The sequence below is a fragment of the Emys orbicularis genome, chromosome 7, assembly GCF_028017835.1.
Source record: "Emys orbicularis isolate rEmyOrb1 chromosome 7, rEmyOrb1.hap1, whole genome shotgun sequence".
In the NCBI taxonomy this organism is placed as follows: Eukaryota; Metazoa; Chordata; order Testudines; family Emydidae; genus Emys; species Emys orbicularis.
In genome coordinates, this window is record NC_088689.1 from 31,484,974 (window position 1) to 31,499,308 (window position 14,335).

Here is a 14,335-nt window from a genome sequence, read left to right on the forward strand (position 1 = left end):
AGTCAAACAATAATATGCATTCCACAATATTCTATAGCACCTTATTTAACTAATAGTATCAACTATGTGTTACTCTTGGAATGTTTGAAATTCACTGTGTTGAGGCAGCAAGACCCTAAATTCTAATTCTTTTATAAAACAACCCATTAAGATCTTTCCTCAAAGGGTTTACTCTCTACTTCCCAAGAAATCATTTAAACAACTTCTCTGGACACTAAATATGATAATTCTAATGATTTACAGGAGTTTAATGCTGGTCTCAGATTATTGGGAAATTAGCAAAAATGATAAGGTCAATTTATAATAGATCTAATGGATCTAATTAGAATTTTTAAAAGCTACAATCTCTCTAAAGTAACAAGATTCTATTAATGTACAATAAATAGTACTGGCTTATCTCTTGTGGTATAAAATTACCTTCTCATGTCCCAGTTCTCATGCCTAAATAACCATCTTAAACCATGAGACGTAACATGTAGTAACTTAGTTTAATTATAATTGAATTCAACATTGTTTACTGATGACGGACCAAAGAAACTAAGTAGATCCATACAGATAAGATGTTGTTTGGGTATGGATGAATATACACAGCAAGAGCAAATTCTGTGTTTGGGATTTCTGAAGAATGAATGCCAGTTTGATACACAGCCTCGCTTATTGTTGGTAAATCTGTGTATGGCATCTGGATAGGGTATCCTGTCACCTAGAAAAACATAGGATTGAAACTATAAGTACAGTTTGAAAGGATTATTTTATGAAAAACTAAATGCTACACTTTTATTCATAATAGTTTTATGGTTAAAAAATGTTCACATATCAAAAACAGTATATGGCATATGCATTTGTCTGAATTTGAAATGAAGCATTTGATAATTCTCTTATGAGTTCCATCAAATTGTCTAATTATTAAGTAACCAACCTCTCATTTATCAGAAATGTATTTTAGCTCTGAGCTACTGATTCAATGTAAAGATTATATTATATATTCTTGTATCATACAATAAAACATACTGTAAAAAGTTATTGCACTGCATTAAGAAACTTTCAGAAAAATAAAAATTGTTCTTTCTTTGTACTTATTAACCATGATAAGTTGAGAGAATGAAATTCTGGCTCCACTGAAGCCAATGGGAGTTTTGCCATTGACTTCAATGTGGCCAAGATTTCATGCAGAATATCCAAATTAAAAATTTTGTCAGTATACATGAAAAGTAAGCAATTCATTAGGGCTGTTGATTAATCACAGTTAACTCACGCGATTAACTCAAAAAAGTTAATCCCAATTGATCACAGTTTTAATCATACTGTTAAGCAATAGAATACTAAGTGAAATTTATTAAATATTTTTGGATGTTTTCCTATATTTTCAAATATATTGATTTCAATTACAACACAGAATACAAAGTGTACACTTATATTATTATTTTTGATTACTAATATTTGCACTCTAAAAATGATAAACAAAAGAAATTGTATTTTTCAATTCACCTCATACAAGTACTGTAGTGCAATCTCTTTATCATGAAAGTGCAATTTACAAATGTAGATTTTTTTTTGTTACATAACTGCACTCAAAAATAAAACAATGTAAAACTTTAAAGCCTACAAAACCTCTCAATTCTCGGAGCCAGAGAATTTGAAAGTAGTGTCCGTTGAGTAGGGTGGACTGACCATCTCTCTAGTTCTTTCTATACCATGAATCAGAGAAGAGCTGAAGCAGAAGGGAAGGAGAGCGGGTAGTGGAATACAGATAGGGTCCACACATCTTGAAGAACCTCCAGTTACAGGTCAGTATTTTTAATCATAGATGGAAATTCATCTTTACAGAGTTGAAGGTCCTCCATATAAAATGTAATTTAGAGTAACATTTGTTTTTTCCCCAAAAGAAAAAATGTTTTTGATTTCTTTTACTACACTATGGCAGAGTTTGGAGCACCAGACATTTCCCAATACATATTAGATTACTAAACAGGGTACTAGTGCATATCTTTTTAATTGCTGGGCTCTGTTAGAGTATTCATTTTCTCTGAGATAAGGGCATTTTCTATTCTGCTGCTTAATTTCTCTTCTCTTAGAAAAGCATGACCTTCAATAAAGTTTTTACATAGCAAGTATTGTCTTACTTGCAACAGTGTGTAAAACCATAGATTGGAGTGTCTCGTTAGAGAAGAGTACAGTACTGTAGATTTCAATATTGAGCTACTACAGTTAAATAGCAGTGCTGTTTGTACTTGATTGTACCTTCTCTCTGTTCTTAGAACATAGTTTTGGGATGTTCTATAAAACTTAATTTTCATATGAGGCAAAAGTTAATTTTTCATGTTTGTGATAATAAACTCTCCTAATGTAATAATTAGAACTCTATGGCTGTGATTTGCTGGAGATTGAGAGGATTATTTGAATATTCATCTTTTATCAGCTATTGCATTTTATGATGCCTATGGAAATGCACTGAGTAAATTATTCACATTGAATAAATTTTGCATGAAGGTTTTACTAACACAGCTAAAAAGCGCTGGATGCTTCAGAGGGAGTGAACAGAAATCTGATCCATCCCGTCGTCCAGGTTCTGGCAGTTGGAGGTTTAGGAGCAGAGGGTTGCATCCCTGACCATCTTGGGTAACAGCCATTAATGAAACTATCCATGAACTCATCTAATTCTTTTTTGAACCCAGTAATACTTTTGGCCTTCACAACATCCCATGGCAATGAGTTCCACAGGTTGACTATGTTGTGTGAAGAAGTACTTCCTTTTGTTTGTTTTAAACCTGCTGCCTATTAATTTCATCGGGTGACCCTTAGTTCTTGTGTTATCTGAAGGGGTAAATAACACTTCCCTATTCACTTTCTCTATACCATTTGTGATTTTATAGACTTCTAATATGTCCTCCCCCCACCTTAGTTGTCTCTTTTTTAAGATTAACATCCCAGTTTTTAAAATCTGTCCTTATATGGAAGCTGTTCAATACCCCTAATTGTTTTTTCCCCCCTTTTCTGCACCTTTTCCAATTCTAATATACATTTTTTGAGATGGGATGACAAAAACTGCATGCCGTAGTCAAAGTGTGGGTGTACCATGGATTTATATAGTGGCATTATGATATTTCTGTTTTATTACCTATCCCTTTCTTAATGGTTCCTAACATTCTGTTAGTTTTTTTTGACTGCCACTGCACATTGAGTGGATGTTTTCAGGGAACTAGCCACAATGACTCTAAGATCTCTTTCCTGAGTGGTAACAGGTAATTTAGACCCCTTCATTTTGAATGTATAGTTGGGATTATTTTTTCCAATGTGCACTACTTTGCACTAAACAACACTGAATTTCAACCTTTCCAATAGGAATAGTGGTGGAAAACAACCTAACTAATTTTAAGCTGTAGCTTGATAAATTTATGAATGAGATTATGATGTGGTAGCCTGTGATAGTAGAGGACGGGATTCGATGCCCAGTCTATGTATAAATCTATCATTTATGCATTTTCAATAATATATAAGCTTTTACTCAGTAAAGATAAAGGGTGAGATCCTCAATCCACTCCTGCTCCTTTACGTTGTGTAAAAGAAACCCTAAAAGCTCTGATTCTGGCTGAGGGAGGTGTCACGTTATTGATTTGAACTGGGACCATATAGAACATGGTTGCAACCAAAGTCCTGTAGTGGCACCACATCTTGTATAAAGGGGGTCAAATGAGGTGTCTAAGACAAGGTTATGGTTTGCTGGTTATGATTATGCTGTCTATATGTGTATATCAATTTTGTAATTGAAGTTATGAATATTGGCTCTATACTGTCTGTATTTCAAACTTATGTTATGCTGCTGGGAAACATCCCAGACAAGTTGGTGTTAGCTCTGCCTAGCCTGCTTGATGGCCCATTAAGCACCATCAGCTATACAATTGACCCATTGAGAGAAGGCAGATATGCCTTGTAACCAGTGATGAGCTGTTAAAATCTTAACAACCGGTTCCCTATAAAAAGTTCTGATTTAAGGGATGTGCCACAGTATGTATTTTTTGTACCAATAGGGTTACCATACGTCCGTATTTTCCCGGGAGGGGCTGGCTGCAGGCAGGGTGGTGGGACTCACACGGGGAGAACGGCTCGGGGCAGCCCGAGCAGCAGGACGCAGCCTAGGCCCAGCAGAGCAGCTGGGGACCCACCAGGCAGCAGCGAGAGCCCCAGGGCCAGAGGTCCAAGGAGCAGCAACAGGGCCAGGAGGCAGCCCACATGGCTCCCGCAGCGCCCCCCCGGTGGCCGGGAGGAGGAATTTCACGCTTCCCGGCCAGAGCCCATCAAAGCTTCCCTCGCAGGGAAGCCAGTTTACAAGCAGTTCTAAAACCGCTTCAAAATTTAACAACCGGTTCGTGTGAACCGGTGCGAACCGGCTCCAGCTCACGCCTGCTTGTAACTCAGCAAAGTATGCAGGAACTGGCCCATGTGACTCCAGTCTCCATTTTGCTCTAATTTTCCACAGTAAGAACAAAGAGGTGTTCTTACACCTGGAAAAAGAATATAAAAGGCTGATGGCTCATTTCCATCTTGTCTTCAATACTGCTTCTTACCTCTGGAGGGACTTTGGTACAAATGGAAGCTCTACACAAAGGACTGAATGACCCATCCCAGCTGTGGATGTACTCCAGAGACTTGATATTGAACCTGCAGTTTATTTCATCACTGCTACAAGCTTGAACCAAGAACTTTGCCATTACTGTATGTAATTGATTCCATTTAACCAATTCTAGCTCTCATCTATATCTTTTTCCTTTTATGAATAAACCTTTAGATTTTAGATTCTAAAGGATTGGCAACAGCGTGATTTGTGGGTAAGATCTAATTTGTATATTGACCTGGGTCTGGGGCTTGGTCCTTTGGGATCGAGAGAACCTTTTTTCTTTTATTGGGGTATTGGTTTTCATAACCATTTGTCCCCATAACGAGTGGCACTGGTGGTGATACTGGGAAACTGGAGTGTCTAAGAGAATTGCTTGTGTGACTTGTGGTTAGCCAGTGGGGTGAGACCAAAGTCTTCACTGTCTGGCTGGTTTGGTTTGCCTTAGAGGTGGAAAAACACCAGCCTTGGGCTGTAACTGCCCTGTTTTAGCAATTTGTCCTGAATTGGCACTCTCAGTTGGGTCCCGCCAGAACCAGCATCATTACAGGAGGATTCCCTCTGTGCAGGTTTTGTGGAGACAGTCATAAGGTGCTCTTCTGAGGACCCTCTTGCAAGCCCTGGCACAGAGGTAGGAGGGGCATTTTAGGCCAGGCGAACAGCATGCAGCACTACATTCCATAGGGCAGCCCAGGGAAGCTGTCTCTAGGTTATGTCAAGAGCTTCTCCAGCCCCTGGAACAGCCCAGCATTGGAGAGGCACAGAGACATCTTAAAGCCACTTTAGCCCCCACTTCTACTTCTGCTGTGAATTCTATGCTTATGCCTCTGAGAGTATGTCTACCTTGGAGCTGGGAGGTGTAATTTCCAGCTTGAGGAGACATAACCACACTAGCTCTGATCAAGCTAGAGTGCTAAAAAGAGTGTAGCCACGGCAGTGCAAGCTATGGGAGAGACTAATTGTCCCAATTACACTAAGACACTAAGTTCATGCTCCAAGTACATCCAAGACACTAATAGGTACTCAGGACAGCTAGCCCCTGCTGCTGCTACAGCTACAATTTTATTTTTAGCACACTATCTCAATCAGAGCTAGCACAGGTATGTCTCCTCAAACTGGAATTTATACCTCCAGCTCGAAGTGTAGATAATACCTCTAGAGGCACAGCACAGAATCTCACCCAAAGAGGGTATCTTATAATAAATCATTATGAAGAATTTTAAAATAATTTTTATGTACAGTAACATTTATACTTGTGTTATCAGCAGATGCACAGTATAAAGGGAAAACAATATCACACAAGGGATGATTAATAACTGGAACACAATTCTGCTTTTGTTTCATAATGTTGTTATAACTAGGGTTAGTGCTCTGTTGCTTCCTCAGCCAGCTCCATTTTTCTATTTAATGAATGGATCTTTCAGGAGAATCTATGGAATATGACCATGATAAATAAAATCATTGTAGAAATATTTTCCTTCAAGAAAATGGAATATCCCAAGTACTGTGATTTAAAGTGAAGTTACAGAACAGAAACTTTGAGAAAATACATAACAGAAAAAAGGCTTTTAAGCTTTCAATCTAAATTCCATTTTATTGTTTGTGGCAGAAGTTGTATGATATCTAGTGTACTGAAGATTTTCAGTGCATCTGTGAAATTTTTGCATGCTTTTTGTTTGTGTCTCACTTGGTTAAGATAGCAAAGAGGGATTCCACTGAGTCAGTGGAGCTATTCCAAATATACACTGGAGTAACTGAAATCAAAATCTATCCTACTGTATGGCTATGAAATTACACCTTCCTCATTCCTACACACTATACAAAAGCTGATTTACAATTGTGGTATTTTATTGACTGAATTAAACATGTTCTGAAGTAATGATAGTTGTTTAAAACAACAACAACAACAACAACAACAAAGGCTGCCTCCAAACAAATACACCTGGCTGTTTCCTAAAACGGGCGTCTTGTGGCCACATTAAGCTGTTTTGATCCTCTCATATTCATGGAGGACGAAGTTCACCCAGAATCACTTAAATCCTATTTCAGCCATATTTTGAGGTCTTAAGTGGGGTCTAAGCCTCATTTTGCATGTCACGATAGGGGTGAATTTCTCACAGACTGAGTATGGGAAGAAGCCTGCTTTGTTTTTAAGTATGCCCTCAATAATCAGCAGACTGAACATTTTTAGGAAGTTGTGGGTTTTTTTTGTTCTGACCCCTGCAGCTCCCCAGTCACCGTGGAGAGGGGGCAGGGGGCCCCCACAGGCCCTGGCCTGCCCCGTGGCGGCAGGGGGACCCCCCGCAGCTCCCCACTGCCGCGGTGGCAGGGGGATTCCTGCAGCTCCCCGCCGCTGCTGGCAAGGGAAAATCCAGAGCTCCCAGCCACCCCCAGCTGACCAGTCCCTTACCATTTTTTCATGGATATTTTTAGTAAAAGTCAGGGACAGGTCAGGGGTCCTTGAGATTTTCTTTATTCCCCGTGACCTGTCCGTGACTTTTACTAAAAATATCCATGACGAAATCTTAGCCTTCCTCATGAGTCACCCACGTGTGGAATACACATAGGGACCATCACTCCAGGAAGAAGAGAACGTTACTTACCTGTAACTGGAGGTTCTTAGAGATGTGTGGTCCCTGCCCTCCATCCCCTCTGGTTTGGACTGGATTCCAGAATGGTAAGAGGGAAACTGCAGAGGCATCAACCTGCACTACCTCTTATACCCTCGGCTGAGAGCACGAGGAGATGCACTACATACGTGTGGGTCAATGGACACTGCTGAGAAACATTTCTGAACTCAAGCTCAAGAATTAAAATTTTTATTAAAGCTAATGTTAAAAAAATGTTTAATACATAGGTTGAGAAAAGAGTGTCTGTACATCTGGGTATAGTGCTTAGATTATCCACAAATACAAAGTTTGTTTTTAAAGTCATAAGATACATATAGTGCATAATCAGCAATAACCCAAATTTAGGTGAATGAATTGAAGAATACAGTTTAGATATTTAGCATCCATGTATTCAGGTACATTACTCATGAAAAAAGTTATACAGAGAGTTGGTGGCAGAAAGCAAAATATATCAATGAGTGAAGATTGTCCCACAGTAATTGAGAATTTAGGATAGGTTGTCCATTTAGATAAAAACTTTCCATCAGGAAAGTATTTGAGTTACTTTCCCGACAGCACTTCTCATTGGCACTCCAGCTCATTCCTCCTGATATTGCCGATGTCCAGTGATGTGTTCTATGTAGATGTCCCTCGACCACCTGATGGCATCCGACATCATGAGTCGCTGCATCAGCCAAGCGTACTGTTGACCGACTCCACATTCTCTCAGCACTCGCTCGTTACCGGGGTACCATGCGCCCAGGGCTCCGATGATCAGCGCGTGAGTTTGGATCTCGTAGCCCTTAGCTCTCAGGATGTCGGCCAGAGGGGCGTATTTCTCCAGCTTTCGAGATCGGACGTCGTGGAAAGCCAGGGTCTTGTTTTCGAAGGGCACTGTAACATCCACCATGATGATCTTCTTCCGGTCCTTGTTGGTGATGACGATGTCCGGTCACAGTTGGCTGTCAGTTCCGGGGATGGCGGAGTTCACGGCTACCTTCCCCACAGGTGGATGGCTCTGACTAGGCGATCTTGGATGGCGTTGTGTCGCAGTTGCCAGGCTCTGGAATGGGGCTTGCAGCTACACAAGATGTGGGGTAGTGTCTCGTTGGCATAGGCGCACTTCCTGCATCACTTGTCCCGATTCCCATGGCAGACGGCTCCGTTCAGCGGGACGCAGTTGAGCCGGGCCCAGTGGATGAACCTACAGTTGGCAAATTGGGTGAAGCTGTCCCCGGGGAGGAAATGGTTGCTGGCGTCCCACTTGCATGTCACCTTGAAGGCCTTGCCCTGGTCCAGCTTCCGTTTACACTAAAACTTAACTTATCTAACTATCACTAAGACAAACTATTTACAAAGTATGTACAAAGTAAGTCACTCTTTTAGCAAACTAAAAGTGCGAAGGAACGGGGTTCCAACTCAGGCCATGCAGCAGTAAAAGAGAACTGAAGAGCTGTCGACCTGCACTACCTCTTATACCCTTAAGCTGGAAGCTCAAGGAGATGCACTATGCACTTGCAGGTCAACGGACACTGCTAAGAACACTTCCGGACTCAGGCACATGGCATGCAAGTGCACCCATGTGTCGTATACAGATAGGGACCATCATCACTTGAAGAAGAATAACTAGTACAATCCGTCTAAATGATAACTAATGAGTGGGAGACTAAATAACCATCTTAACATATCTGAAAGATGTAAACAGCAAAAATGGAAATAAATTGTCTTTGTTGTTCTAAAACATGAAACCAGAAGGGTGACATTATGAAAAGAAATATCAGGAAATAATTTCCAAAATGTGAGATTTATTATAAGATGCATTCTGGCAAAAACTGTTTTACATATTCTATGTCAACTTACAGAAATGTATGTCTGTGGTTCTTATTTTGAGCATTTTAAAGTTATTTTTGTTCCTTTTTTATATAGCTAGTCATTGTTATTTCCTTACTTATATCAAAATAAAGCAGTATTAAAGTATGTTTGATCATGAGTGAGCTTCTGTATTCAGTGCTGCAGCTATTTATACACATTACCTTCTTTATACTACACATACTCAGTTTTAAATTAATCTCTCTTAATATTGTTTATAATTTAAATTATAAAATTTAATTGTTATAATGTAAATACTAACCCAATAATGTTCCAGTAAACTTTCCAATTCATTTTCTTCTTTGTCTGTAACAAAGATCCTATTTCTTAATTCTAGCTTGGGAAGAATTTGTCGTAGAAGAGCAGTACACTGTCGATGCCACCGAGTTGGTTGCTGAAATCGCCATTCCATTATTTTACTTTTTAAGGTCTTTTCGATCCTGTGATAAAAGTTACAAAATGTTTATAAATAGGGCTGTCAAGCAATTAAAAAAATTAATTGTGATTAATCGCGTGATTAAAAAAATTAATCACGGTTAATCGTGCGCTTAATCGCACTGTTAAACAATAATAGAATACAATTTATTTAAATATTTTTTGATGTTTCTACATTTTCAAATATATTAATTTTTATTACAACACAGAATACAAAATGTACAGTGCTCACTTTATATTTATTTTTGATTACAAATATTTGCACTGTAAAAGAACAAAAGAAATAGTATTTTTCAATTCCCCCATTAGAAGTACTGTAGTGGAAATTCTTTATCATGAAAGTTGAACTTACAAATGTAGAATTATGTACAAAAAACCTGCATTCAGAAATAAAACCATGTAAAACTTTAGAGCCTACTAGTCCACTCAGTCCTACTTCTTGTTCAGCAAATCGCTCACACAAACAAATATGTTTACATTTGCAGGAGATAATGCTGCCCGATTCTTGTTTACAATGTCACCTGAACGTGAAAACAGGTGTTCACATGGCACTGGCATCGCAAGATATTTACATGCCAGATGCGCTAAAGATTCATATGTCCCTCCATGCTTTGGCCACCATTCCAGACGACATGCGTCCATGCCGATGACGGGTTCTGCTCGATAACAATCCAAAGCAGTGTGAACAAATGCATGTTCATTTTCATATCATGAGTCAAATGCTACCAGCAGAAGGTTGATTTTCTTGTTTGGTGATTCGGGTTCTGTAGTTTCCGCATCAGAGTGTTGCTCTTTTAAGACATCTGATAGCATGCTCCACAACTCGTCCCTCTCAGATTCTGGAAGGCACTTCAGATTCATAAACCTTGGGTCGAGTGCTGTATCTATCCTTAGAAATCTCACATTGGTACCTTCTTCGCATTTTGTCAAATCTGAGGTGAAAGTGTTCTTAAAACAAACAACATGTTCTGGATCATCATCCGAGACTGTTATAACATGCAATATGTGGCAGAATGTGCATAAAACAGAGCAGGAGGCATACTCCCCCCAAGGAATTCAGTCACAAATTTAATTAAGGCATTTTTTTTAACGAGCGTCATCAGCATGGAACCATGTCCTCTGGAATGGTGGCCAAAGCATGAAGCGACATACAAATGTTTAGCATATCTGGCACGTAAATACCTTGCAATGCTAGTTTCAAAAGTGCCATGCAAATGTTCTCACTTTCAGGTGACACTGTAAATAAGAAGCGGGCAGCATGATCTCCTGTAAATGTAAATAAACTTGTTTCTCTTAGCAATTAGCTGAATGAGAAGTAGGACTGAGCGGACTTGTAGGCTCTAAAGTTTTACACTGTTTTGTTTTTGAGTGCAGTTATGTAACAAAAAAAATCTACATTTGTAAGTTGCACTTTCACGATAAAGAGATTGCACTACAGGACTTATTTGAGGTGAACTGAAAAATACTGTTTCTTTTGTTTATCATTTTTACAGTGCAAATATTTGTAATAAAAAAATATAAAGTGAGCACTGTACACTTTGTATTCTGTGTTGTAACTGAAGTCAATATATTTGAAAATGTAGAAAAACATCCAAAAATATTTAATAAATTTCAATTGGGATTCTATTGTTTAACAGTGCGATTAATCGTGATTAATTTTTTTGAGTTAATCGCGTGAGTTAACTGACAGCCCTATTTATAAATAAATTTAAGTAATGAAACATGATTAACAAAATTCCCTGTGACCTTTTAAAGCATTTATTTTTTATGATCTGGCCCTAAAACTTTAACGCTTCTTTTAGATAAACATGGCTAGTATACATAGAATTAATATACTTCAGGCAATTCCACTAGCAGGCCATTCGGAAAAGATAAATTTGTGGTAGAAAAGTAATGGACTGTTGACCTGGTTTCCCAAGAAGCTGAGCATCCCCAACTTCCACTATGGTCACATGCTTTTAGTATTCAAAAAGATCCCTACCTGTTCTGTAGTTCTTCTACCATGCTTCCATTAGTAGGGGTGTAAAGTATTTCTTTTGGCTGAAAGAGAGAGATGTATACTTGATAGGAAGTTAAGATATAACAAGACATTTGGCCAGATCCTCAAATGAAGTGCAGCTACTTTGCACACATTGTCAGTGGAATATGTACATAGAGTAAACACAATTGTCCCTCTGAGGATCATCCCAGTGTCCCAGAGGCTCCTATGCTACCCAGCTGCACACGCAGAGGGTGTGGGTGGAGGGAAGGGGCCATGATAGGGACATGCAGATACTGCTCCAATCCCGAGCTGTGATTTTGGCCCCATTGGGGCTGTTAACAGCCACGTCAATTAGACCAATTCTCTGGTTGCTCTAATTTATGCGTGAAGATTGTTCTTGCACATAACAGCCCCATAATCAGGGTAGTGCAAAGATGATCTTTATGTCATCTTGGCACACACACATATAGACCTTCCACAACCCCTAATTTGCACTGTGTGATCCCCTCAGCAGTAGTCAACGGTCTGCCCATTAACTTTTACTATCTTAATGAAAATAGAGTTGGCACCTTAAGCAGGCACCTTTCCCAACCTACTTTGTTTAGCTCTTATAACAATAAGGTGATATGGTTCAGTTCAAACCTTCTCTGCAGGCTTGACTGCTCCTTCAAGACTGCTCCACACACATCTTTCCTCATAGAGTCACTCACAAATCCATTATATTCAGGAACTAGTCACCTGCCTCTAAATCAGCATAGCCAACCCACTTAACCTTTTCCCAGCAGGATTTACAGGTGCTTACAATAGTGGGGTATTCAAGCAATTACTGCCCGCTTTTTACAGCAACTTATTAACAATGATGATCTTTTGAAACAAACATAACAAATGATAATTACTATAATTTATATCAGACAGATAAACTTTGAAAATTGGAGGAGTTACCTGTACAGTTTGTGTTTTTATGCATTGAAAATTGTATGGTAGAAATTGCCTCCAAAAACCTTCCTTTGAAATTTCAAAACTTACGCACATTGGTGAACTGTTTTGCTGTGTATTGAACCAGACCTATCAAAACAGTAGTATAAAATGTAGCAATCAATCTACAAAAATTGTTTTAAATTAAAAGATGTGAAATGTACTTTTAAATGTTTTCCTTTAATACCAATGCAAGTTTATAAGAAGTCTGAGAAATGCCATTATATAGTACGATGGAGGGAAGCAATTGCACTTGTACTGCCAACTGAAGAGGATCAGGCTTAACCACCTGTAGTTTTGGCTAACATTTCACTAATACATAGGGTCTGAACCTGCAAGTCATCCCTATGGGGAACTCCCAAAGAAGTCAAATGGAAAAAGGAAGATTACTTATCTTACAGTAACTGGAGTTCTTTGAGACATGTGGTTCCTATTGGTATTCCACTGTGTGTACGTGCGCATGAGCTTGAGACCAGAAGATTTTTTCACTAGCAGTGTCTGTTGGTCTGCAACTGCATCCTGTGCTCTGAACTCAGGGCACAAGGGGCAGTGCGGACCAACTGCCTCTCCAGCTCCTTCTCTACTACAAATCACCTTAGGGCTACTTGGATCATCCGAGGAATGGAAAACCTGTCTTATGAAAGGAGACTCAAAGAGCTCGGCTTGTTTAGCCTAACCAAAAGAAGGCTGAGGGGAGATATGATTGCTCTCTATAAATATATCAGAGGAATAAATACCAGGGAGGGAGAGGAATGATTTAAGTTCAGTACCAATGTGGACACAAGAACAAATGGATATGAACTGACCATCAGGAGGTTTAGACTTGAAATTAGATGAAGGTTTCTAAGAGGAGTGAAGTTCTGGAACAGCCTTCCAAGGGGAGCAGTGGGGGCAAAAGACTTATCTGGCTTCAAGACTAAGCTTGATAAGTTTATGGAGGGGATGGTATGATGGGATAGCCTAATTTTGGCAATTAATTGGTCTTTGACTATTAGCGGTAAATATGCCCAATGGCCTGTGATGGGATGTTAGATGGGGTGGGATCTGAGTTACTACAGAGAATTCTTTCCTGGGTGTCTGGCTGGTGAGTCTTGCCCACATGCTCAGGGTTTAGCTGATCGCCATGTCTGGGGTTGGGAAGGAATTTTCCTCCAGGGCAGATTGGCAGAGGCCCTGGGGGGTTTTCGCCTTCCTCTGCAGCGTGGGGCACGGGTCACTTGCTGGAAGATTCTCTGCACCTTGAAGTCTTTAAACCATGATTTGAGGACTTCAATGGCTCAGACATAGGTTTGATACAGGAGTGGGTGGGTGAGATTCTGTGGCCTGCGTTGTGCAGGAGGTCAGATTAGATGATCATAATGGTCCCTTCTGACCTTAAAGTCTATGATTCTATGATTCCTCAGGACTCAAGGTATGAGAGGAAAGTGTGGAAAAGGAGAGGCTACTTATGCTATGCAGTAACTGGAATTCTTCAAGATGTGTGTCCTTGTGGGTGCTCCACTTCAGCTGTGCCTTTACCCCATGAGCCTTTGACTGGAGATTTTTGCTAGTAATCCCCATTCACCCCACCCATGTGCCCTACACGTCCTCGTGCCTTGCACAGAGGATATGTAGGACTGTGTGGGAGAACCATCTTCAGTTCCTTCTCCACCACTAAGTCCCACAGAGGAAACGCCAAAGCAGAAGGGAAAGAGAGGGGGTAGTCGAGCACCCACAGAACACACATCTCAATGAACTCCAGTTACTGCACAAGCTGAGTAACCTTCCTTCTTCTTTGAGTAATGTCCCTATGCATCCTTGACTTCAGGTGACTTCCGAGCAGTATCCTCCACAGAAGAAGTGAGCTTCAGAGCT

The 14,335-nt window shown here is 39.8% G+C and overlaps 1 protein-coding gene across 1 annotated transcript in view; it reads right to left on the reverse strand.

Annotated features, from left to right (window-relative positions):
• Positions 1-514: 514 nt before the first annotated feature.
• CC2D2B (coiled-coil and C2 domain containing 2B) overlaps positions 515-14,335 on the reverse strand; it is a 96,824-nt gene continuing 83,003 nt past the window's right edge. Inside the window, exons 32-35 of the mRNA XM_065407632.1 lie at positions 12,449-12,571; positions 11,507-11,565; positions 9,353-9,530; positions 515-703 (exon numbers count right to left, since the gene is read on the reverse strand). Of these exons, the coding sequence (XP_065263704.1) occupies positions 515-703; positions 9,353-9,530; positions 11,507-11,565; positions 12,449-12,571 (549 nt within the window). The remainder of the gene's footprint in view (positions 704-9,352; positions 9,531-11,506; positions 11,566-12,448; positions 12,572-14,335) is intronic.